At 54.9% G+C, this 26,532-nt stretch overlaps 1 protein-coding gene across 27 annotated transcripts in view; it reads left to right on the plus strand.

The window, feature by feature from the left end:
- NCOR2 (nuclear receptor corepressor 2) overlaps nucleotides 1-26,532 on the plus strand; it is a 228,297-nt gene that overhangs the window by 57,986 nt on the left and 143,779 nt on the right. For all 27 annotated transcript variants that reach the window (XM_047762226.1, XM_047762212.1, XM_047762205.1 and 24 more), the window contains 3 exons: nucleotides 14,531-14,748; nucleotides 21,006-21,133; nucleotides 22,787-22,964. In XM_047762226.1, coding sequence (XP_047618182.1) covers nucleotides 14,644-14,748; nucleotides 21,006-21,133; nucleotides 22,787-22,964 — 411 coding nt within the window. In that variant the 5' untranslated portion in view covers nucleotides 14,531-14,643. The remainder of the gene's footprint in view (nucleotides 1-14,530; nucleotides 14,749-21,005; nucleotides 21,134-22,786; nucleotides 22,965-26,532) is intronic.

Below are 26,532 nucleotides of genomic sequence, written 5' to 3' on the forward strand. Positions count from 1 at the left end.
CCTGATTCCATCTCAGTTCTCTCGCCTCCTCTGGCTGGCTTTAGACCTCTCCCCTACCTGTACAGGTGAAAGGACCAATGGGTAGAGGAGATCTGATTCCAGGGAGATTTCATGGGGCTTAGAAGTTGGGTTTTAGGGGCCATTGCTGTTGTAGGTCTTCTGGTTGCAGTTGGCAGACTCCCTGCTCCTCCTGTATTTTAGCACAAAAAGCTCAGGATAAGCTTCAGACATGGTTGGATCCAGGGGCTCAGGTGATGAAGTACTTCCCGTGTGCAGTTCCTGGTAGTTCAGACTCATAGTCCCAGCTTAGCAGCGCCAGTGGAAGGTACACCTGTTGTTTGCCATTAGACAGCTCCTGCATGTGTTGGAGATGAGCCAACCCCACCTATACCACCAACCAGTGTGCTGTTGGGGTGGGAGTGTCACCTGTGGGTAAGTGGGCCCAGCCCCTCACATTCTTTGTTGCATTTAGGGACCTCCTTGGTCTCCCCTCCATGCTTTGCCCACGTCCCACGACGGAGTACATTCCTGCCCGTCACTTGCTGTCCCCCCCTCCCCCTTCAAGCTCCCCAAGGCTTTTCTGGGCTCTCTCTTGCGGCTTCCTGCTGACCACATGTCAGAAGCCACAGGTCACATCCTGGCAGCCCCTGGGCTGTCTTTGGATGTCAGACTGATTTATTGTGTTGGGTTTATAGTCAGTGTTTTTAAAACGAAAATTGCAAATTGAGGGATGTCTCAAAATCAGACTTTCTTCTCCTGAAGGGATTGGAAGCTGTGATTCCCTGGGCCACTTTCCTGGGCCCTTTGACACACACACAGCATCACCTGCCCCTCCTCCTCCCAGTTCCAGTCTGGCCTGAAGGTGCCCACCACAAGCCCTCTTTTCTCTGCGTCTGGGCTGGGATCCTCTCCTGGAGCCCCTGTGGATCCTCCCCCTCCAGGAACTGATAATCAAATCCCATAATCAGATCCCCTGGGCCCTCTTGCAGCCCCTGGGCAATGAAGCAGCTCGTGGCCTGGAACTCCTGGCTGCAGGGCTGGAGGAGCTTTTGGATTCCTGGTCACCTTTCCATCATCAGACACTCAGCGGACGCCCTCAGGCAAAATCAGTGGCCTGTCTGTGTCCCCTTTTGAGAATTGGACAGAGCTGATCAGAGTGCATTCTTCCCCCTCTGCCTGGGCGTCTGGGTGGCAGTGGGGGTCTCCCAGCCAGGCCTATGGGAGGCGGGCCCGCCGGGTCCAGGCTGGTGGTTTGCTGGGGGTCGGAGAGGAGGGGGGCCGCATGGGAGGGCGGTTGCTGAGTGGGTGGGCTACTGGCCCCGAGGAGCTATTCTTAGCAGCAGAAACATTTGTCCTTGTTCACATGTGGCGGAGGCCGTTCCCCAGAGAGCTGCCCTGAAATATGAGGGATGACCCCATAAATTCCTCTGAAAGCCTTCCTCGAGGGCCTGTGTGCGCGGAGGAGGCCGGGGGTGGGGGAGGCGTTTCCGGCAGCTGCACAGCTGGGGACACGTTTGCCAGATGTTGGTGCAGGGAAGTCGGTGGGAACCCAGGGGCCGCCCCTTCACTCTTGGGGTCTCTGCAGTGGCCATGGGCCATGGGGTAGAGACTGCGGAGAGAACAGCTTTGGGCCTGGCCTCAGGTTTCAGGGTCCGGGGACCTAATCGAAGGGTCGGAGAGTTGCTAGTCAGCCCCTCCTGCACCCAGGCCATCTGGTTGGAGGCGCTTGGTCAGTGGGGAGATCATGAGGCACTTCAGAGGGACCAGAGCTATGAGGCGCTGGTCTGCAGGTCCATGCATGCCCCAGGGCCATTGGGTCCTCAAGTGAGATAGGCCGAGACCAGCCCTTGATTGTGGTCCCACTCGGCCCTGGGCTGTGAGGGGCTACTGCGTACTAGGACCCCTGGCAGCACCCTTGGCAACACTATCTCTTTTCATGGTGGGAGAGTGGGAACCACCATAGAGTAGCTGGGTGCTGTTATCTAGCAATCAGGGTGGTCTCCCTGGAGGAGGTGCGTGCGTGTGTGTGTGTATGTGTGTGTGTGTATTAAAAAAAAAAGCTTTTGGAGTTCCTGTTGTAGCTCAGTGGGTTACAAACCCAACTAGTATTCATGAGGATGTAGGTTTGATTCCTGGCCTTGATCAGCAACTTAAGGATCCAGCATTGCTGTGAGCTGCAGTGTACATCATAGACGCAGCTTGGATCCTGCATTGTTGTGACGTAGGCTGGCAGCTGCAGCTCTGATTCAACCCCTTAGTCTGGGAACTTCCATATGCTGCAGGTGCAGCCCTAAAAAGCAGAAAAAAAAAACTAAAAAAAAAATTTTTTAAACTGTGCTACAGTACACATAACAAAAAGCTGACCATCTCACCCCATTTGAATTGTACAGCTCAGCAGTGTTTAGTGTATTCACATTGTCCTGCAAGCATCACCACCATCTTCAGAGCTTTTTCATCTTGAAAAACAAACTCTGTGCCCATTTAACACTAACTCTCCCTCCTCCAGCACCGGCCACCCCCCCTTCTATTCTCTGTGACTCTGATCGCTTGGGGCTCCCCGTATGGATGGAATCGATGGTGTTTGTCCTGTTGTGTCTGGCTTGTTTCACTGAGCGGAATGTCAAGCTGCATCCCGTGGCCTGCTCTTTCTTCTGGGGTTGGTTCATTCCCACACAGGCAGCAAAGTGGACTCTGAGCCCCTCATCCTTTAGAATCCCAGCATTCCCTTGGGTTAGCAATCGGGCTACTGTGCCTTTTCCAAGGGGCAGGATGCTGAGCTCCTCATGCCCTGCACCTGGCCCCGCCTCTGTGTCTGTATCCCTGTGGCCCACTGCACAGTGCCCGCCTATCCCAGCCCCAGGCAGGGGGTTAATCGGTTTGCCCAGGTCACACAGCTGGTGCTAGTGCCCCACCCCCTGCCTCCCAGCCACCAGCTTTTTCTCCAGGTCCCCCCCACCCCGCCTTCCCTCCGCAGAGAAAATTGCCGTTTGGAAGGCCAGATGGAGGAGCCGGGTCTAATGGAAACCACGTCCCTCCCGGGGCGCCCAGGACTTAATGAGGAAGAGCCAGGAAAAATCCGGCGTTGTGTTTGTGAAATACCCAAGAGGGAGGGCGCATTGCATGGCCAGGGTTCTCATGCGGAACCCTGTGACCTGGCGTACCAGGAGCGGTTGTCAGGACTGGTTTCTCTCTCTCTCTCTCTCTCTTCCCTTTAAAATTAAAAAGGGGGAAAAAAAAACAAAGAGTCGAGGAGGAAGTGATTTTGAGCAGATCTCGCCCTGGCAGGGGAGCAGGGTTGGGCGGCTGAGCTGGCCACAGCCCAGTGGACACACATGTACCAATTAAATTGGAAACAGAAACGGGCCTCCGTGGCGGCTCCGACCAACCAGTGCTGCATCCCTTCCGCTTGCTCTGGGAGGGGGCGCCTGTGCTGGTGGTTTCGGAGGGGGGGTGGGGATCAGAATGAAGCCTGGCTGCTTTCTGGCTTTTTGACCTTGGGCAAGTCAGCCCACCTCTCTGAGCCTCAGTTTCCTGGTCTGTGGAGTGGGGACAAGCATGTCTGGGGAGGGAAATCGGACTCTTCCCTTGATAAATGTTGACTGGATGAGGTAGAACCTGCCAGCTAGTGAGGGAGTGGGTCTGGTGACCCTGGGGGTGGTTGGTGCTCTTGAAGCAGAATCAGTGGGGGGTAGGGGAGTGGTGGTCCTCTGGGGATCCTTTTAGGGGAGGTTCATAGGTGGTGCAGTTGCAGCGAGCGTGTTTTTCTCTGGAGGGTTTGATGCAGGATGTGGTGTTTGGTGGTCTCTCATCCACGACCCCCCAGCCAGGCTGCAGAGGCATTTCTGTTCCGGGACCTGGTCATTCTGGTGGAGCTGGAACCCTTCTCTGCATGGCCACTGTGCCCACCTCTCCAGACGCCGGGACCACATGGGCTGAGCGATCCAGCTGAAGAGGGCGGAGTTCGGGCATGCAGCACCAGCCTGCTGACCTTCTTTGTTTTTTGGTTTGTTTTGTTTTTTCATCTTTTTAAGGCTGCACTCACGGCATATGGAAGTTCCCAGGCTGGGGGTCCAATTGGAGCAGCAGCTGCCAGCCGATGCCACAGCCAAAGCAACGAGGGATAAGAGCCGCATCTGTGACCTACACCACAGCTTGTGGCAACACTAGATCCTTAACCGACTGAGTGAGGCCAGGGATGGAACCCACATCCTCATAGATACTAGTTGGGTTCTTACCTCACTGAGCCACGATGGGAACCCCTGCTGACCCTCTTTTGGCCTGTCTGTAATAAGAAGGTGTTGAGTGAGGGGTCCTGCAGCTGAGGTCTCAGGCCCAGGAAGGGCAGCCTTCTTCTCCTTTTCTCCAGACTGTGTGGGGGCCGGCTCATCCCTGGGGAGCACCCTCTGCTTTCTCTGCTCAGATGTGGGTCTCCCTGGGCCTGTCCAACTTCCTCGTTAGGGACTCACTCTGCCATCTGGTCAGCTTACTCACACAGCCTCAGTTTGTTGTCTGCAAGGTGGGGATGGTCCTGGTAACTACCTCGGCCAGTACTAGTATCACCATCCTTGCTGTTAATTCGCCCCTTTTCCTCCCCCAGTATTTGGAGCAGCACGGGGGAGGAAGAAACACAGCTTTCCTTTGGGGGGGGGCTCATCTCTGGGTGTTGAGCTTTTCGTAGCTTTTTTCCCAATGAATCATCTTTCCGGTGACCCTAAGAAGAGACTTTTACAGATGTAAAGCCCAGAGAGGTCAGTACGGTGTCCGAGGTCACACAGCTATGTAGTGATGGAGTTGGATTGGAACACGTGGCCCCTTTCCGCTCATGGGAGCCTTTTGGGATGGCAGTGCATAGGCAGGAGATGGCCTGGTTGAGAGAGTGAGTCTCTAGGATCAGGGAGGCCTGCTGGAGAGAGCACCAACCTTTCCTCAGGGACAGAGGCTGGGGTCGGGGGTGGGGGGCTGTGACTCAGCCCACAGCCTCCAGGGTCCTGCTGTGCACATGATCCCAGATGAGGCTCAAACTGCCAGCCAGTCCGGAGGGGGAGACAGCAGGCAAACAGATGGTGGTGGTGCATGGGGCTGGGCCCGCGGGAGTGGCAGGAAGAGAGAGGATCGTGGCAAGCCAGGTTGGTGAGTTGGGGTAGGGGGAGGGTTCCGGGAAGTGATGGCAGAGGTGAGAGCCCTTCAATCCCGTCTGGCCCCTCAGAGAAGGGAACTGAGCCCTGGGCCATTGAGTCCCATTGGCCAGGCTGGGCTTGTAAATGAAGGTCGCTGCCTGGGAGGGGGTGTGTGGACAGGAGAGGGTGTGCACAACCCACATGGGCAGCCCCTGCCTGCATCCAGCCAGCCATGCCCCTGTGGAGTCATGGGGTTCTCCCCCCTCAATGATTTTGTTATGGTAAAATACACCTAAGGTTTGCTATTGGAGCCATGTTACAGTGCACACTTAGTGGGCTTTAGTAGATTCAGTGTTGTACCATTATCACCACCATTTTGTCCTAAAACATTTTCATCACCCCCAAGGAAACCTAGTTCCCACTAATGTTGCTCTCCACTGCCCCCTCCCCAGTCCCTGGCAGCCAGCAGCCTGCATCTGACTGGATGGATTTGCCTTTTCTGGACATTTCACAGAATTGGGATCATTCCATATGTGGCTTCATCTCACTGAAATAAAAACATTTCAGGAGTTCCTGTTTGTGGCGCAGCGGAAACGAATCTGCCTAGGAACCATGAGGTTGCGGGTTTGATCCCTGGCCTTGTTCAGTGGGTTAACGATCCGGCGTCACCGTGAGCTGTGGTGTGGTTCAGATCTGACGTGGCTGTGGCGGAGGCCGGCGGTGAACAGCTTCGGTTCAACCCAGCCTGGGAACCTCCATATTGTTATGGTTTATACATCCCCCCCTCTTTTTAAATGGCTGCACCCAGGGCATACGGAAGTTTCCCAGCCGTGGATCAAACGTCTTCCTCCACAGTGACCCTAGCTGCTGCAATTGGCTTCTTAACCCACTGCGCCTCCACAGGAACTACTATACATTCCTTTTTATGGCTAAATAATATTCCAGTGAATGGACACATGGCATACTCCTTATCCACTCCTCAAGGATATGGATGGATATTTGGGTGGTTTCTCCTTTTTTGGCTGTTGTGAATAGTGCTGCTCTGAGCATTCATATTTGTTTCCTTTCATCACCTGTTTTCATTTCTTGGGCTATATGCCTAGGAATGGAATTGCCGGGTCATATGGTATCTCTGTGTTTAACTTAGTGAGTAGCTGCCGGATATTTTTCTGCAGAGGCTGTACCATTTTGCATCCCCACTGGCAATATGCGCGAGTTTCTACTTTTAAGAGAAGTCAGAAATTGGTGGTTTTTTTTTTTTTTTTCCTCCTGGGAAATCCCTCTTTATAACGCCTTGTGCTTAGCTGGTCTCTGGGGCCTGGCCAAGCTGGATAGGGAAAGGGAAGCTTCAGGTCTGCATGAAACTGCCCAGCGGGATCCGACCTGAAGTCTGTGTGACATACTAGGTCCCTGGGAAACTGGTATTTTCCGGCTGTTGCCAGACGCACGCGCGTGGCGTGATGGCTCGCGATACATGGAGCTGTAAATCCCGCTGGCCACAGGGAAGATGTTTCTGAGGCTGGAGTTGGCTGACCTTTCCTTTCGCCTTCCCAGGAGGAAGGGGCGCTGGCTGTGGCCGGAGAAGGAGAGGTGGTGCCAGGGGAGGGTGGGCCTTGAGTACCTTCTATTCCGATTTTGGAGTTTGGGGCCAGAGGTAGTTTCCCCGGGGGTTTCTGTGCCCGGAAGCCTGGGGCTTGGGGAGCATTTATATGGATTTGGGGGGTCTTCATGGGAGTGATGATGCTCATCTCTGTCCCCTGTGGTGGCTGGCAGGGAGCCTGACGTGTGGGGATGTTAGTGGAATAAAGACATGCTTGGCTCTGGGCTCGATTAAAAAAGTAAGACCAGAAAAACCATGGAAAATGGAACAGTTAAATTGATATCCATTGACTGATTAGTCTGTCCATCCGTCCGTCCGTCCGTCCGTCCGTCCGTCCATCCATCCATCCATCCATCCATCCATCCTTCCTTCCTTCCTTCCTCCTTTTCCCCTCCTTCCCTCTCTCCTTTATCCAGCCAAGCCCTTCATCGATTCCTTTCCCATCTCATTCATCACCTTCGTCCAACCTGCCAGCATCCTTCTTTCTTCCCTTTCTCTCTCCTTTATCTTTCCTTCGTCCATTCTCCCTCAGGCATCTCAGCATCCATTCTTCATTTGTCCGTCTGTCCATCCATCCATCCATCCATCCATCCATCCATCCATCCATCCATCATTTCTCCTTCCTCCTCCATTCATCCATCTCCTGTTGAGTACCTGGTTGGGAGCTTTCTCTGTTCTGACAGGCCTCCAGGCACTGGATGTCAGCGCTGATTGGCAGGGCTCCTTGTCTAGACTGGGTCACTGCTGTAGCTCCAGTGTTTGTAACAGTGTCTGCACATCGTAGGCACCGAAATAATTTCCTGATTGACCAGAATGTGTGGCGACTCCATTGGGATGGGTTATCTTGTCCCAGCAAGGGGGCCGGGGTCACCCCTGTGGGCAGTATCCTGAGTTGGCACTGAGTATGGTGACCCTCGGCCACTTTGGGCCACCGCCCCTCAGGCAGAGCTAAGGACAGGCTGTGATTGGGGTCCTTCCTCCTCTTTAGGGAGCCCAGTGACCTCCCTACTAGGTGAGAGGCAAGGGAGCTGGTCTTTCTCCTGCTGGGGCTGCCAGTAAGGATAGGCAGGGACCTGTTTCTAAAGGACTTTGGATGGCAGCTCTTTTTTTTTTTTTTCTTTTTTGGCTGCCCTGCAGCATGTGGAGTTCCTGGGCCAGGGATATCTGAGCTGCAGTTGTGACCCATACCACGGCTATGGTAACACCGGATCCTTTAATCCACTGTGCTGGGCTAGGGATTGAACCTGTGTCCTGGTGCTGCAGAGACACCTCCAATCCCATTGTGCCACAGAGGGAATTCTTGGATGGTGGCTTAAATAATGTTAGGATTTCAGGTGGACCAGCCCTGGTACCTTCACCCAACACACAGAAGCCGGTACTCATGGCTCCTTGACCAGGGACAACAGCTGAAATTTCCTTGAGCAAAGGAGACATCAGGGGTGGGCTTGATATAGGAGACCCTCATGTTACCTCTGCCTAGAGGGGTGACATCCTTCCCATCCCACTGGGAGTGGAAGCCCTGTGTGACCTCCACTCTCATCATTGGGTTTCCCTGCTGTTCCTCTCCCACCTCAGGGCCTTTGCGCATGCTGTTCCCTCTGCCCCTTGTGGGGGATTCAGCAGTCAATTACAACAAATAGTGATGGAGCCACTACTGTAGGTCAGATGCCATCCTGGATGCTGAATACTTTCAGGGACGTTTTCCTTGCTCACATGCTCCCAGAGCATCTGGGTGTCTCTGGCCTGAGACAGTCTGGGTGGGGGTGGGAGTGAGGGTGGGGCTGCAATAGACTGTGTCCCCGGTGGGACTGGTCTGAGCACCGTGGAGGGTTCTGAGCATGTGTATGCAGGTGCTGGGGTCTTCTCTCCTGTCTGGCAGCTGATTTTAAATTCTGAGGCTTCCCCACCTGCCACAAGCTCCAGCGTTGGTGCCCATTAGTTCCAAGAAAATTTCAGGCACGTGTGGTGCAGACAGCTCGCCTTTCATCTTCCCAGGCTCAGGTCTGAAGGCTCCCAGGCACATTTCAGCAGTTCTGGCCCCTTAACCAGCACCCTGTGCCCCCATCCCCACCCCCGCCGCTGCTCCCCCCACCCCACCTCCCCGCCCTCTGAGAGACATCCCAGCCCCATGGCTGTCAGTCTACCCTCCCACATCTGAATCTGGCTGCTCAGGACACGAAAAATCTATGGAATGTGTCTTGGTGTGGCCTCCTAGGCCGACTTGCCTGGGGCCAGAGAGGAATGTCAGAGCAGGATGGAAACTTCCAGGCCCCCTCCCCGCAGGAAAGAGGCCCAGCAGGGTGGGGGTGGGGATGCAGGTGTGGTAGACTGTGGCTTCACCTTGTGTTCCTGGGGCTGGCCTTCATCAGACAGGTTCATTCACTGAGAACCTGCTGTGTGCCTGGCGCTGTGCTTGGCTCTGGGGATGCCACAGGGAGCGAGGCAGACACAGAATCAGAGGCAGTGATTTCTCGGTGCATTAGGAATGTGAGATTGGCATGATCATGGGGGTGCTGCTAGATCCGACCTCCAGCCAGCAGGGCTCTTCAAGGGCAGCTGCATGTCCCCGGCCTTGTGTCTCCTCCAGATCGTTTTCACAGGAGCTCCCAGGCATGGACCAGGACTCTGGTTTGCAGCCCTCCTCTGGCTGGCTCTGGGGGGCTGCAAGGCGGGTGCCCTGGGCCATGGTTTGTGGTTTGGATGTGTAGGGCCCCCTGGGGCTTGCGGTGTCCCTGTCCCAGGCTCTGGGGTTCAGGAGTGTCCCACGCCACCTGGCGGAGCATGTCCTTAACCTCTCCAGAGCTCTTCCCCTTGGAGCCCTGACCTGGCTGAGTTTGCCGTATGGAGCACCTGCTGTTTACCAGGTGTCACTTCATAAGCACGATGTCCTCCTGGGCCTGTGGAGCAGAAACACATGTTCCCTGTCTGCAGATGAGGAAACTAAGGCTCGGAGCTGCGAGGCGTCTTGCTCAAGGAGGGAAGTGATGGGTGCCCATCTCTGAGGGGCTGTTTGGTCTCCCTCACTCCTACTGCAAGGTGTTTCTGAGGCTGGTGGTCTCCTTCCAGACTCTACGCCCTGTATTGTCCCTCACTCGCTACAGTTTTGGTTTTGGCGCTATTGCTAACTAAAGACCTACACTGTCTTAACTAAGGCCCTGTGCTATCCCTAAGGCCCTGCACTATTGCTAACTAAGGCCCCGCCTTGTCCCTAACTATGGTTCTGCACTGTCCCTAAGGCCCTGGACTGTCCCTAACTAAAACCCTGCACTGTCCTCAGGTTCCTGCATAATCCCCAACTAAGGCCCTATACCGTCACTGTCTAAGGTTCTGCACTATTGCTAATGAAAGACCTGCTCAGCCTGCTGCTGCCTCTGTGTCATCGCTGTCCTGATTCCACCAGCGACATCTCATGCATGGTTGCTTGTGACAGCCCCCCCAACCCCGGCCTCCCGGTTCCATAGTTGATCTTCACAGTGTCTACTTGTCCAACTCCCCGACCCTTTTCTCTCTTCCCCAACCACCTCCCATGGCTCTCCGTTACCCTTCAAACAAAACCCATCCTTTCTATGGTCTGTGGGCCTTGAATGACTCTTGATGAATTTCTCAAGCAGGTGGTGCCTGGTCTCATCTCTAGGTTCTTGCTTCAGTGGTGGCCTCTGCCTGGAGCACACACCCCCCTGCCCCCTGGCTGGGTCATGTTCACCCTCCAGGAAGTTCTCCCTGAGAGCTCCCTTGCCCTCCCCGAGGTTTCCGGGGGCCCCCGTCCTGCTCTCAGAGGCCATTCTTTGCCGCTTCTCTGCTCCCTGCCCACCGTGGGCATTGAGACCCCCTGCGGCCAGGACCCTGCCTCATGCCCTAGCTTGGGGCTCCACTCATGGCGGGGACGCCACAGTGTTTGTAAATCAATGGATGCCTACCACCCTCTCCTGACTGCAAAGCCCCCAGGCTTTGATGCTAGGGTCACGGTGTCCCATTCCTATTCTAACCTAGATCCTGTTCTCAGAAACCGTTTTCTAGTGGAGCTCCCATCGTGGTGCAGTGGAAACGAATCCAACTAGGAACTATGAGGTTGTGGGTTCGATCCCTGGCCTTGCTCAGTGGGTTAAGGATTCCGCATTGCAGTGGTTGTGGTGTAAGCTGGCAGCTGTAGCTCCAATTGGACCCCTAGCCTGGGAACCTCCATATGCCTCAGATGCGGCCCTAAAAAGAAAAAAACAAAAACAAAAAACTTTTTCCCCAAGACCAGATCCAGGAGGCCTCCGTTGCCCATGGGTCACCCTCATCCTCTCTTACCCCTGACTTTGATGAAGTAACGTCATGTTTTTTTCTTGGCATGCATCTCCAAACGTTGCTGACGATGTCAAAGCTTAATTTTTCTCTCTGTTCACCACGTTATGCAAACACCGCTTTTACTGACTTTCCAGACATCTCCATCATCACGTGGTTAAATTCCCACACCCACCCGCAGTCGCTCCTCATCCTGCCACCCCACCTCCAGCCCTGGGCACCCGCCAACCTGCTTTCCGTCTCTGTGGATTTACCTATTCTGGACATTGCCAGAATACAAGTGGAATCACACAGTATTTGTCCTCTTGTGTCTGGCTCTTCCACACAGCATCACGTTTTCAAGACTCATCCACATTGTGGCAGGTGTGGGGCCTCATTCCTTTTTAGAGCTGAATCATATTCCTTCATGGGGATGGACCACGTTATGTTTATTTATCCCCTCAGTCGTTGACGGGCCCTTGGGTTCTTTCCACCTTTGGCTGTAGTGAATAATGCTGCCGTGAATACGTGCATGAACATCGATTTGAGTCCCTGTTTTCAGTTCTTTTGGGTATATGCCTAGGAGTGGAATTGCTGGGTCATATGGTAACTCTACGTTTAACATTTTGAGGAACTGCCAAACTATTTTTCTAAAAAAAATTTTTTTTCTTTTTTGAGTTGGCAACACATGTGGCTGAGGCTGTGGGGGATGGAGATGGAACTTCTTAAAATAAACTCCTGTGGGGAATGCAGGAGCTCTGAGATTCCCCAGAGTCCCCTGACTTTGGGGACAGGTGGGTGGCAGGGATGTCAGCCTGGCAGTGGACACTGTGTGTCTGGAGGGAGTGGGAAGCCAGCCAGGCCAGGTCTTGGCTTGAGGAGGATGAGGCTGAAGATTCTCCAGGGCTGGTTTGGAAAGATGTATTGCCTCCCTGGCTTCTGGAGCCCATGTGCAGTACATGCCATGAGCACCTGGCCACAGCTGTGATCCGCAGTTGGCGTTTCATTGGGCAAAGGAGGTTAGAAAAGCTGTGGGTAAATAAGACTTCTCATTGCCTCCTGCAATGCAAAGTCGCATAGCAAATTTGGGAGTTGCCCGCGGTGCTCTCAGAGGCCAGGCAAGCATTGTGAGCCTCTTCCTGCCTCATCCTGTCTGAGAGCCGGCAGCCGTTTCAAACCCAGAAAGAGAAGCTAGAATAGAATTGGCTTTGCTGCATCAGACCACCAGGATCTGCTGGGCTTCAAGACAAGCTGGAACAAGAGGAATTCTGGAACAGGGTCCAGCTGGTGGCCACAACTGACCCCTCTCCCAGGGCCAGTTCATTGTCTCAGTCTTGGTGGGAGCTGGTAGAACAACTCTGCCTCCCTTCCACGTCGGAGCATCGCTGTGAACGGGCTGCAGCTACTGCAGTGATGGTACTGGTAGTAGTAACAGCAGCAGCTCCCATTTGCTGAGCAAGACCTGTTCCCACTGTTCGTAAGAATTACATGGTACATCCTGTCTTGGTGGCTGGGGAAAGTCCATGTGGGCTTTCTTTCTGAGATAGCCATAGGTGTGGTAGTTTGGGCTCTGGAATTCTTTGACTTAGCAGGGTTGGATGGATTGACAGCACCCGATGGAAGGAATGCCTCCTCTGTGACCCCTTCCTTCCCTGGGTGAATCAGAACTTTTGATGGCAAGTGACAGAAACCCAGGTTGGGCTGGCAAAGGCAAAACACCCAGGAGTGCCTTAGCTTCCCTAAATGAAGAAGCAGGCTTTAATCTGCCTTCAGGCATGGCTGTCATCAGGTGCTCTCTCTACCCTTCAGCTCTGCCCTCCTGCCAGTTGGCATCCTCCTTGGGTAGGTTCTTGCCATGCGGTGGCCCTGAGAGTTCCAGGCTTTCATCCTCCTGGCCTAGAGCCCCAGGGGAAAGTGCCCTTTTCTTTTCTTTTTTTTTTTCTGCTTTTTTTTTTTTTTTTTTTTTGGTCTTTTTGCTATTTCTTGGGCCACTCCTGCGGCATATGGAGATTCCCAGGCTAGGGGTCCAATCGGAGCTGCAGCCACCGGCCTACAACCAGAGCCACAGCAACGCGGGATCCGAGCCGCGTCTGCAACCTACACCACAGCTCACGGCAACGCCAGATCGTTAACCCACTGAGCAAGGGCAGGGACCGAACCCGCAACCTCATGGTTCCTAGTCGGATTCGTTAACCACTGCGCCACGACGGGAACTCCTTTTTCTGCTTTTTTTTTTTAAGGCCGCACCTGCAGCATATGGAAGTTCCCAGGCTAGAGGTTAAATCTGAGCTGTGGCTGCCAGCCTACACCACAGCCACAGCAACGCGGGATCCAAGCCCGATCCTGAGCACGTCTGCAACCATAGCAATGCTGGATCCTTAACCCACTGAGTGAGGCCAGTGTCTGGTTGCATGGAAGAGAAGGGAGAGAAGGGTTCTGGGGAGAGTGGGGGCCCCTGGAGATGTCTGGGCAAAAAGGCCCCTTCTGACCAGTGGCTTTCTTGCTCTCTTGCTCTCTTGAGTCTTTCGTTCTGGGTCTCGGTTTCCCCACCTATAAAGCCAGTGGACACGAAAGTGCTCCCCCCGCACTCCCATCGTGCATGGCACCCTTTGCTTGCCCCTGGGAGCCATTTGGGGCCCAGTGGCTTCTCATCGGTGTCCTGGGCTATTTCCCCAGTGTGGTCCTTGGGTTCCCAATCCCCATGCTCTCAGCTCACATCCGGACCAACCTCAGGCCTGTCTTCCTCAGAGGGTCACTGGGAGGCCAAGGCAGGCCTGGCCTTGCCCGGCGTTGCTCCTTGGCCTGTGTTCTGCCTGAGCTGACCCCGTTCACTGCCACCACCCAGGACTTTTTCCCTCTTGGAACAGGCCCAGCAGCTGCCTGCCTGCCTAAGCTGCCAGGTGCTTTCGGGGAACTTTGCCCTCGTGACTCAAAACTGGCAGAGGACTTGAGGTGTGGTTGGGTAGGCTGAGGGGGTGCTTGGGAGCCGTTGGGGGTGATGGGGGCAGTGTCTGCAGAGCTGGGGTTCCATGGGGTGTGGTTGGGTGGGCTGAGGGGTGTCTTGGGAGCCATCAGGGGGTGATGGGGGCAGTGTCTGCAGAGTTGGGGTTCCATGGGGTGAGGTCGAGTGGGCTGAGGGGGGTCTTGGGAGCCATCGGGGGTGATGGGGGCAGTGTCTGCAGAGCTGGGGTTCCATGGGCTGAGGGGGGTCTTGGGAGCCATCAGGGAGTAGTGGGGGAAGACCCACAGACTGGGGGTTCCAGTGCCTGCTGAGCCAGGGCCTCGCATGGGGGGAGGGCATAATGCTCACTGATGTGGCTTGTGCAACAGCTGCTGGCCTGTTGTGTGGCTCCGAGGGGCCTCAGACACCACATCGCATCTCCATCTGCTGTAGTGTGCCAGCAGCATGTAAGAGGGTCCCGGAGGCCCCCTGGGTGCTCCCCCTTACTCAAAAAGGCCACAGGAAGGATTTGGGCTCCCACCCAAGTCTCTCAAGGGGCAGCCACCCCGTGGCTAATGTTGCTTTTCTTTTCTCATCTCCTCACAGACGCCTGTGACTGGGTGGCCGGCAAGCAGATGATGAAGACTGGCTTTTAATCTTTGGAGACCATTGAGAGGGAGCTTACAGGGGCCCAGGAGCCCCCCTGGACGCCCAGCGCCATGTCGGGATCCACACAGCCCGTGGCGCAGACATGGAGGGCCACCGAGCCCCGCTACCCGCCCCACGGCATTTCCTACCCCGTGCAGATCGCCCGACCACACACGGTAAGGAGCACAAATGTGTGTCCAGGGTCACCTTTGGGGCCTTCTACCACTGAGTCCCCATCCTGTCCTTTTTTCCCCTTGGAATCAGGGCTGGTGTGGCTCTGGTGTCCAGCCTGGGCCCACTGTCCCCGAGGGGAGGGGGTGCCATGGCGGAGACCACCTTGCCACACCCTGAGACATGTAGTAAAATCTCTCAGGTCCCATCTTAAGCTGTGAAGACGGGATCTCTGCCTCTGAGTTGGCTGTGGGATTTGCCTGCAAATGTGGAGCTCCTGCTATATATGCTTTCAGCCCAGCCTCACCAGGGCTCCCCTGCTTTAGGATTGGGGTGGCTTCCCGGGGGCCATGGCTTGTGGTCCCTCCCCTCCCTTATCCTCAGGGCCTGGAGCCTGTTCCCTGCAGTGATGCTCAGGGCTCTGAGATGACAAGGCCCATCACGTGTCATTCTCTGAATCCCTCGTATGGGGGTCCTAGTGAGGGTTCTGTTCGCAGGGGACCCTCCCCATTGCCTCCTAGCGGGGACTGCATTTCCTAACTTCACCTCCAGCTGCATGTGGCTGTGAAGATGGGCTTGCTTCCACTCTGTTAGCATTTATTGAGCACCTACTGTATACTGTGTCCTTGGGGACTTGTCAGAGGGCTCACAGGTCCCGGGTCTCCCCTGTTTGACCTTCTGGCTGCTTGGCGGGGTGGGGCATGAGGGTTTGCAGTCGTGGCTGGGGTTAAGGCTGGCTGTGCTGGCCCCTGTGTGTCTGCGCCTGGGTCTGTCCTGCTCAGCTGGTGTGGTCCCTCCTCCTGAGACAACAAGAGGAAATGGCGTGGGAGGGCTTCTCCCTCCGTGAGCCAGATGGTTTTGCATATGAACCCACTGGCCCAGCCTGGGGGTTGTCCCAGGCACAGTGGCCTCTTGAAGAGTTGGGGCCCCAAGATGCTTTTCAGAGCTAGCTCTGATAAACGGGCACATCTGGAGACCCCACCTGAGAACGTTCCTCTGGAGAGCGTCATCAGAGTCTCCCAAACACCCAGCAAGAGCGCCTCGCGTTTTATCATCCTTTTTTACAGATGAGGAGACTGAGGATAGGCGGTTAAATAACAGACCTCAGGTGAAATCACTGTGAGAAGGTGGTCGGCTTTAGCCGCAGGACCCCGGGCCCCCGTGAAACAGATGCTTCTGCTTACTGGTCACCTGCCGTGTGTCTGGGGCTAAGGAATATGCTCCTGGGGTCATTTATTACTATGTACTGTCAGCACCTTCATGGTCGCAATACCAAAAGTAAGCATTCTCATCCACTGAGTGCTTACGGCACTCGTGTTTATGCCCTTTATATGTACACTCGCTCCTCCAATCACTGAAGCAAGGGTGCTCTTACCGCCTTGCATTTGGTAGATGGGGAGGGAACATTTTGCAGGTGGGGGAGCAGGACAGGTGGCTTAACTATTCTGAGCCTCAGTTTTTCATCCATAAAATGGGGGTGACGAGTGCATCTGTCTCCTGGATTCTCCTGGGGATTAAATGTGATGATCTGTGGAAAGTCCTTACGGCAGTGCTTGGCAAACTCAGCCAGATGGGTCCAATTGCAAAACCGTCACCCTTACTATAGCTGTGGAGGGGCCGCTGCCCCCAGGGGCTTCTGGAGGATGCCTCTGGTTTCTCTTCTTTCTCATCCCCTCCCGCCCAGTCCCTCCCCCTCTCCCATACATACCTTCCCCACGGGCCGGGCCTGTTAGTCCTCAAGTCCCTTTCTTTATTTACCCTGCTGTCCTGTCGTCTCCCCTGTCCTTTGCCCCAGCGGGGCCCTCTCCCAGTCATTTGGGGTCACTGGCTGATCGCAGACACCTCCCACTCTTTTCCCACTGGGTCCTCAGTGATGCAGAACGTGGCTGGGCAAGACCAAGTGGTCACCACTTTCTCCAGGTAGGAGGCTGAGGCCAGGGGTGGGCCCTGGGCAGCTCTGAGGTTGTAGGGGGGCGTCCTTATCCTGTGTGGGGACAGCAGTGGAGCCCTGCTTCCTGACCATACTGCCTTGTGCTGGGGTGGTCCAGCACTCCCCTGTCCCCCATTCCCCCACTTGTTATTGGGGCAAGAATCTGGACATCTTGGGGAAACTTGCTTACCTGGAGGAGCCGCTGTTCCTTGGCTGGTGGGGGATGAGTGTTTCAGCCTGTAATCTGGAGGCTCCCCAACTCTCATTGCAGCCCTGTGCCTCCAACCCGTATGGGCAGGGCTTATGAGGTACCCCTCCCCCCCTTTTCTGAGTCTTTGGAAGACAGAGGGTGAAGGAAAAGGGAAGTTGAGGCACAGAAAGACAAGTGCCCCATCCATGGTCCAAGGGGCATCCCAGGGTCCCAGCTCCTTGAACAATAATTGAGGGAGATCTGCTGGGATCACGGGGTGGGGCCTGGACCCAGTCACCCGTGACCTTCCCAGGACTCAGCTCCCTCCCACACACGCTCCGGATAGGCTTCTATCCAGGGTGGCACCTCCTGGCCCTGGAGGCATCTTCCCAGGCATCCTGGGCATGGAGCTGCTTTGATAGCAAGGCCTCCCAGGAGCCAGAAAGAACCTCCAGATATGGCTTTAAACCCCTGTTCCTCCCACTTTGCTGAATGGCCTTGGGCTGCTCGCTTAATCCCTGGGTGCAGCCATTGGCACTAGGAGCCTTGTGGGCCTGAGCATCACTGGCGGATGTCCACAAGGTGCCTGGGGGGTGGTGTCTGCATGTGGCAGTCATCTCCTTTCTCCTGGTGGGTGGCAGGAGACTGAGGAGGGTCTGGACTCAGAGACAGGCGGTGGCCTGTGCTTTGGCCTGCGTCATCTCTGGGCCGCCTGGTGTCTTATGCCAGTGCAGATGGAGAGTGAATTCCGGCTGTGCTTGCAGACCCTGGAAAGCCCCTGCTTCCCCTGCCCTGGCCTCAGGCACACTCCGAGCCAGTCTCCATGCAAGGCTCGCTCAGTCTCACCTGCTCCACTTGCAGAACCTCTCTGTGCCCTGTTCCCTCCATCTCTATGGTCTCCTCTTCCCTCCCCCACAGTATCAGGACCCCACATCTTTCCCTGAGGGTCCTGGCAGACCCCTGGCACTGAAGGTCTCCCAGGATTGAGGGTCCCAACACACCTTCCCCTCCTTTCCTGCCTGTTAAGGTCCTTTCCAGCTCTCCACAGCCCAGCTCAATTCTGCCTTCTCCCCCAAGTTCCCTGGTACCCCCAAAGCGCCCTTGAGTTCCTGCAAGCCTCACGCTGAATGAATGTGTTAAGGTCAAAAGATGCAGGGTCTGAATCCCAGCATGGTTCCTTCCTGCTGTGTGGCCTTCGGCAAGTTACTTAACCTCTCTGTGCCTTCGTGTTAGAAGGGTGTTTAAGAGTGCAGGCTCTGGAGCCAGATTGCTCCTTCACATCCTGCCTCGGTGATGTCTTAGCTGTGAAACAAGTGGCCTTAGCGCCCCATGCCTCAGTTTCCCATCGGTTGAGAGAGGGTGGTTAGAAGACTGTGAAGATCTAGTTGATTGTGCGGAGGCTTCCGCATGCACGTGACAGCGCAGTGATGATGATTCTGATGATGCTGGCATGATGACAACCTGCCTGTTAAGGTCCTTTTCCAAATGGCCCCCAGGGTGCACTGTGGGCTTTTCCTCTAGAAGAGGGATTGGCAAATCTCCCCTGGAGATATTTCAGGCTTTCCGGACCACGCAGTCTCTGTCACAACTCCTCAGTGCTGCCACCGTCCTAGCGCGAAAGCAGCTCAGCCAACGCGGACAGGAATGGCCGTGGCTGTGTGCCAGTGACACTTGACGCAATGGGCTGAGCCTGGCTTTGGCCTCGGGCCTCGTTTGCTGACTCCTGCCCTAGATCAGTGTTTATCAGACCCTGTGGGAAGGACCAGTCTGTTTCATTTCCACTTTGTCACAAACGGATACTTCTGCACGTGACCCTGTTCTCGGGTGTGGGGACGCATGCTGGCCATGCACTGGGATGCTGCGGTCTTATCAACACGCTCTCAAGTAGGCTGAATTCTCTCGACTTCCCGCTCCCCCAGACCAAGCGTCACAGACCCAGGAGGCTGCCTGGACCACAGGGGGACAAGTGCCCATGTAGAGGGAGCAGGCGGGGTTGAAGTGCTTTGTTAACTCGAGGAGGGTTCTCATGCTTCCAGCTGGAGCGCCTGGAGTCTTTAGGCTGTGACCACAGTGAACCCCACTCTGGGTCTGTTTCTCCTTTGGGGTCTCCCTGGTTCTTGGCTTCCTGTGACCCTCCTGGGGGTCCCTGGGGTAGAGGTCAGTGTGGGTGCTGCAGAAATGGCTCCTAAGATGCTCCTTGGAGGGGCTGTACCATGAGCTCATCTTGCCTGGCTCCCACACTAGGAAACCGTGGCCAGAGGGTTCACACCATGGCCACCCCAGACCTCTGCCTTGGGGCTCCTGGGGGCCGTGTGCCTTTTCCCGTTTCGACTGGCCATGGTGGGTGCCATCCTCCCGAGGTCCTCTCCCCAGGGATGGGGCTGTCTGCTTCTCTGCCGCTTTGTTCACTTTGCTTTTGTGTGAGAGAGAGTCTTGCTCCCTGCAGACTGCAGAGCTGCCCGCTTCCTTCTCACACCCCTGCATGCGTGCGTGCGTGCACACACCAGAGCTGTGCCTGGCAACCTCTCTCCAGCCCTTCCTCCTTCCTTCGTGAGCTCTGGGTGCCTTGTGTTAGACATCATGGGGTGTGGGAGAGGGTGCAGGCTGAGCCCTTCTCTGCCTTCTGGAAGCTGCCCTCCGCCTTGGGGGCCGCCTTTGGAGAGTTAAGAGGGATTTGTGGTCAGGGGCACAGAGGCCTAGGTCGGGCATACATTTCAATGATGGGGAAACCGAGGCTTGGGGATTTGACTGATGGACAGATACCTCTAGCCTAAGGCCTTGCATCTTCTTGCTTCCACATCAGGGCTGCCCGGGAAGGCCCTTCCCTTGACATTTCCAGCCTCTGGGCTTTGACAGAATCCCTGTTGATTCTGCTTACTCATCTTCCTGCTTCCCAGCCTCTCACATGCTTTGGTTTTGGAGGGTCTGAAACACATACGTTCCAACACACCTACGTGGTCTCGTCTAATTCTCTTTGCAGAAATAACTGCTTAAAAAAAAAAAAAAAGCCAGACAGCAAAAAGATGACTGGATTTTTATGGAAAATTGGGAGAATTAAGAAAGACGCCAAGAAGAAAATAATCACCTACAATCCCACGCTCTCCCAAGCCTTACTCTTGTCAGACATCACTAATTGATTGCCACCCCACAGTATAACTGAGTGTTCTTGGCAGACAGGACTAATCGATTTGGACTGGTACACAGGGGAAGCCTGTCCTGTTTTCTCCTTTGAAAGGGTGTTTTGTTTTTTTTTTTTGTCTTTTTGCCATTTCTTGGGCCGCTCCTGCGGCATATGGAGGTTCCCGGGCTAGGGGTCGAATCGGAGCTGCAGCCACCGGCCTACACCAGAGCCACAGCAACGCGGGATCCAAGCCGCGTCTGCAACCTACACCACAGCTCACAGCAACGCCGGATCGTTAACCACTGAGCAAGGCCAGGGATCGAACCCGCAACCTCATGGTTCCTGGATTCGTTAACCACTGCGCCACGACGGGAACTCCTGTTTTTGTTTTTTGTTTTTTGTTTTTTTTTATGTGTCTCAAATCAGAATGTAATTGCTAAATCAGGATACATCTAATTTGTTAGTGTTTAATTTGTCTGCAGATGATAATGGATATTGGATAGCATTTTACTGAAAAGGGGAGTTTTGCCTAAGGTTATCCTTCTGACTTTGATCTGTGTATGTGACACCAGTGTGTGGGTTCTCCTCCTGCAAGACGGGGACTCCCACAGTGGCATTTTGTTTTGGAACCTGGTCTTTGAGCCTCGTGTCGCCTTGTCCACAGTCCCCTGGCGTGGTTCCCCATGTCTTACTGTGTCACTTGCGCCTGTAGCAGACGTACAGGTCGTACCTTTTCCCGGTTGTCTCTGCTAACATGCAGGCTCAGTCATCTCATCTGCAAAGAGGCTAGAATGTGGAGGCTGTGGCAGGACTGGGTGCCCCTTAGCTGAAGGTGACCCTTCTCCTTGTTGAGTAGTCCCAGGAATGTCCTCTGGCCAGACCCAGCCTGAGGGCCTGGTAAGGATGCTGGAGGGTCCCCAGGGTGCAGGAGCAGTGCTGGGCAGGGGGTCCGGCACCCCTGGCTGTGCGGCCAGCCTGCAGGGGTGTGGATGCTCACTGGCCTCCCTGTGCTCTGCTGCAGGATGTCGGGCTGCTCGAGTACCAGCACCACAGCCGTGACTACACTTCACACCTGTCACCCGGCTCCATCATCCAGCCCCAGCGGAGGAGGCCCTCCCTGCTGTCTGAATTTCAGCCCGGGAATGAAAGGTGAGATGGGGCCCACGCATCCATTTCTCAGACAGGGACGTGGAGTCCTGTGCCCACAGGGAGCTTGCAGGGTTGGTGTTAAACAAGGGGGTGGCAGGCTGTGCCCTGGTCCTTGTGCAGCCAGGATTGGGGCGAGGATGGGGAAGGGCAGGGAAGAGCCACAAGGCCCTCGGGTCTGCAGTGGTCTCCAGGTGTGTGGCCCAGACAGGAGTTTAGGGCCTGACTTAATCCAGTATGATATCATCTCAGCTAATTACATCTGCAAAGACCCCCACCTCCAAATAAGGTCACATTCTGACGTACTGAGTTAACACAAATTTGGGGGGACTCAAACCTACTATGGTGCCTTTTGCATGTTTAAATGAAGAAGCCACGTGCTCCTGCCAGGCCTCTAGTGATTGTAAAGCTGATGGCTCTGAGCTGGGCAGAAGGGGCATCTTGTGACCTGGCTTTGGTGAGAGAAAAGGAAGGAAAGGAAAGCATTACAGCACAGCCCCTCCCATGTTGCCATGACATCCACTCACCTCACGTGTACAGATTGAGTACCTGTTGCCAGGCCCTGGGATCCAGCAGTGAACTAGATAGATGCATGTCCCTGCCCTTGTGGGGTGGACATTCTGGGGCAGGGGAGGCAGCCAGCAAACGCACACAAACCAACAAGCAAATGGTGAGGGCTGTGAAGATAAAGAAAACAGGTGGCTGAGTTCCCCTTGTGGCTCAGTGGGTTACGAGCCCGACTAGTATCCATGAGGATGCAGGTTCCATCCCCGGGCTCACTCAGTGGGTTAAAGATCTGGTGTGGCTGTGGCTGTGGCATAGGCTGGAAGCTACAGCTTTGATTAGACCCCTACCTGGGAGCTTCCTTATGCCGCAGGTGCAGCCCTAAAAAGGCAAGAAAATAAAAGAAAATAGGTGATATGATGAGGCAGGACTGGTTGGCAGGGAGACTGCTGTTAGGAGGCAACACCTTGTGCACTGAGACAGGATGGAGAAGAGTCAGCATGGAAGGAGCTGGTATGTGAATGTTCCAGCCTGGCAGGTGCAAAGGCCCTGAGGCAGGGATGCAATGGGCAAGGCAAACAAGATCCTGTTTCAGTGCAGAGTCAGACCCAGTAGGTCTGGGCTGGGACTCAAGATTCTGCTTTTTTTTTTTTCTTTTTATGGCCGCACCTGCAGCATATGGAAGATCCTGGGCTAGGGGTTGAATTGGAGGTGCAGCTGCCAGCTTTCACCACAGCCATAGCAACATGGGATCCGAGCCGTGTCTTCAACCTACGCAGCAGCTTGTAGTAACGCTGGATCCTTAATCCACCGAGTGAGGCCAGGGATCGAACCTGCATCCTCATGGACACTATGTCAGGTTCTTAACCCACTGAGCCACAACGGGAACTCCAAGACTCTGCGTTTTTAGCCAGCCCTGGGGGCCACACACAGTGGTGAGGGAGTGGGGAGCCGCCAGTACATTCTCTTGCTATGAACTTAGTTGGTGAATGTTGACTTGAAGAAAGACAAACCTCTGTTTGAGTCCTGCCTTGCTGCGCCCCCTAGAATGGATGGGCACTCCTCTCGCAGACAGAAGGGGGCATGGCTCATGGGTAGCTATCAGCGGGAAGAGCAGCAGATGTGATGGCCCTGTGCCCTTGCCTCCCACAGGTCCCAGGAGCTTCACCTGCGACCGGAGTCCCACGCGTACCTGCCCGAGCTGGGCAAGTCAGAGATGGAGTTCCTTGAGAGCAAGCGTCCTCGCCTGGAGCTGCTGTCCGACCCTCTGCTGCGGCCCTCACCCCTGCTGGCTGCCGGCCAGCCTGGGGGCTCTGAGGACCTGTCCAAGGTAAGACCTGCCCACTGGCCAGCAGCTCCTCTGAAGGTTTGGGCTCTGCTGCGATCTGGTGGGGAGTAAGGGAAAGGGTGGTATGCTGGGCTTGGGGGGAGGGACCAGCCACAGGGTGTGCAGAGGCTGGGCAGTGAGAGGAGAGTCCAGGGACCAGGTCGGCTCTGTGGGCCATTTCTTGCCTGGGGAGGGACAGCGACCCGCCCCCACCCCATGTGTCCAGCCCATGGGGGCCCCCATGCCCACAGCGCCCTCGAGGGCTCTTTGATTTCACTCTTCTTTAAATAGAAAGCTGAGCTGAGATAGTGGGAGAGAGAGTGTGCATAGATTAAGCTCCTGTGGTTTGCTGTTGCCAGAGGTTTTTCTGCTATTTCAGTGAACCTCAGGACTGCAGAGGCTAGAATAGAAACTTGTTTGGTCTCTGTGTAAGTGGAGGAATTGCAGCCAGTGGCCCAGGTGTTTCTGTCCTCTAGGGTCCCCCAGCCGCCTCCAGAGGGTTATTTCACTGTGACTGGCTAGGGTGGGGCAGGATCTATGGCCAGGTGACACACTCGTCCTTGGCAGGCTGCATGATGGATGTCCATTTTGCACGAGCTGAGCAGTGCCATCATGCTCCTTTGTGACCAGGAGGACACACATTAGCTCATTAACGGCCTCCCAGCTGCTGGGTGAGGTCAGTGCTCATCTTACTGCAGCACCAGTGGGGGAGGGTGGGGACTGGGAGCCAGGCCAGGGGAGGGAAGTGGCCCACTTAGGCCGGCTGGATCCTCTTCTCTGCCTCTGACTGACACTGGGTGGGATTTCAGGTTGAGGCAGGTCCTTTATCGGGGGCTGGCAGGACAGGGGGATCCTGGAGTGGTCGGGATAATGATCACAAGCTAACACTGAGCCCCTGACTGTGTGCCCGGTACTTTGCCAAGTGGGTGCCATTCCACTGAGCCTTCCCAGCCTGATCTGCGACCACCTTTATAGAGGGGGCCCCAGGCGGGAAGAGCCACTCGCCCATGATCTTGGGGGGGTGCCCGGGTCTGCAGCCCAGCCCTGCCCACCAGGCTGTCCTGCTGCGGGCTTCCTGTATGAGCCGCCCTCCTCCCTCTGCCCAGTGCCTGTCACCCTCTCGTTGGCATCCTTCTCACAGTTTCTTTGACCTCCCAGCCTCCTAGGAGGGGTGTTGCCATGCGAAAAGCTGCTCTGAAGTGGGTCTTGGGCGGTAGGCAAGGAGTGTGTGTGAAGGGGGGCACAGGGCCACCAGGGAGGCTTGATGTCCTTACAAGGGACTAGAGCCTCGAGAGGGCCATGTCTCTGTGCTCATGTTCACTTCTGCCCAGAGAGCTGACTGCTGGGTGTCTCTGGCCAGCCCTTTCTGGCCTCTGCTTCCTGCCGTGAAGCTTTCCAGAATGAGGCTCCTGAGGGTCTCTGTGCCTGACAGTGGCTCTGTGAGTCCTTCTGCTTGGCCATCTCCTTCTTGGGGTTCCCTGGGGTGCTTCCTCTCCCTCTGTGGGTCTCAGTTTCTGTATCTGTCACTGTATATCTCTGACCCTGTGTGTGTGTGTGTGTGTGTGTGTGTGTCTGTCTGTCTGTCTGTCTGTCTGTCTCTATTTCTCTCTATCTCTGTCTCTTTGTCTGTCTGTCTCCCTGTTCTCCTCCTGGACCCCATGGGTGCAGGGGAGGGATGGTCCCAGGGTTGGGGCCTGGTTGGACCAACTACTGTAATTGCTCCAGGCTGTTCAGAGCATGTGGAAAGTTTGAGCCCATTTTGGGCAAGGGAAGAAGCCAGGGGAGAAATACAAGTCTGAAGGAGCTCAGATGTTTTTTGCGTCTGCTCTGTGGAATTCAACTGGATACATGAGACAGGAATTTGATGGGATTTTTTTTTTTTTTTAAACAACACCCCCTCCCTTCCCCTGGCCCCGGCTGTGCTCCTTTTTCGTATAAAAATGTTCTGTTTTATAATGCTTCCCTACCCTTGAGCCTCTGGAGTCCTGTGGCATCAGAGGCTTCCTTTGCAATTCACCACACTTTGTTCTGGGGACTTTAGAATCATCACAAACGGCAACATTTCTGAAAGTTTCTTTGTCTGTTGGGGCCCTGTTGGCTGAAAAGGACAGAAAACCCATGTCAAACTGGCTTAGGCAGGAGTCTTGGCTTATAACTAGAATCTAGGGGGTAGTTGGCTTCAGGCACAGCTTGATCCAGGTGACATGATGTCACCAGCTGCTGGTCTCTGTTCATTTCTTGGCTCTGCTGTCTTGCACGTGGTTTTGGTGGGTTAACAAGAAGGCAGTTTGAGACTCCAGACCTTCCTCTGCCCACATTCAAGGCTGACAAAAAGAGAGAAAGCTATGTCTCCACATTTCCAGACTAAAGCTGTTTATCTCCCTGCCATTAGTTAGGGCCATGCCCATCCTGGAACCCATCATTGCGATGAAGGGTGTGGACTGTGCGTGCCTGGGGCCGGCCCTGCCCTTTCCTGGGGCTGAGACCAGGAGATCCAGGGGTCCTCTTCAGCCCCCAAGGCTTTCACTCCCTCTGGTCTGTAATTTTACATAATGAATTTTTCTGTCTCATGTTGGCCTGAATTTTTACACCAAGAGTATCCAATGGGGAAAATGATGCCAAGTGCTACCTAGAGACTGGTGAGGGGATTGGATTATTGTTTTTCTCCTGCGGGTTTGGATTGAAAGGAAGGCCAGCAGCCATTGGGAGAATCATCTGGAGAGTCATCTGAAGCCAGTAGCCAGGCTCCCTGGGTCCCATTCCTGGAAAACCCGGCACTGCAGGAAGCACTCTTTGCTCTCTGGGTGTGCTTCCTCTGTTCAGATTGAAGTGAAATTCACACAACGTGAAATTAACCATGTTGAAGGGAATAATGCTGTGGCATTTCCTGCATTCATGGTGTTGTGTACCCCTCTGTCTAGTCCCAGGACATTTTTATCACTCCCCTCCCCAAGAAACCCTATTACCCATTGGCAGAGACTTCCTCCCTGGCCTCCTCCCAGCCCCTGGCAACCACCACTCTGCTTTCTCCCTATGGATTTGCCTTTTCTGGACACTTTCTCTCACTCTGCCCAATGTTCTTAAGGTTCATTCCTGTGGTACCACGTGTTGGTCCATCACTCCTTTTTATGGCTGAATCCTGTTCCGTTGCACGGAGAGACCGCACTTTCTTTGTTTGTCAGTTGAAGGATCCACCTGTGCAGTTTTGCTGAGAATAAAAGCTAAGCCTGAACCCGAAGGAAGGAGCCATTGAAGAAGACAGCTTTTACCCATTAAGAAAAGGGAGTTCCTGTTGTGGCTCAGCGGGTTAAGAATCTGACTTGTATCCATGAGAATATGGGTTTGATCCCTGGCCTCGCTCAGTGGGTTAAGGATCTGGCGTTGCCGTGAGCTGTGGTGTAGGTCGCAGACACAGCTCAGATCTGACGTTGCTGTGGCTGTGGTGAAGGCTGGCGGCTTCAGCTCTGATTGGACCCCTAGCCTGGGAACTTCTATATGCTGTGGGTGCGGCCTTAAAAAGAGAGAGAATTTAAGAAAAGGTTTCCAGCAACTTTTCCAACAGTTCCTAGCA

Source organism: Phacochoerus africanus, chromosome 15 (genome assembly GCF_016906955.1).
Source record: "Phacochoerus africanus isolate WHEZ1 chromosome 15, ROS_Pafr_v1, whole genome shotgun sequence".
NCBI classification, from domain to species: Eukaryota; Metazoa; Chordata; class Mammalia; order Artiodactyla; family Suidae; genus Phacochoerus; species Phacochoerus africanus.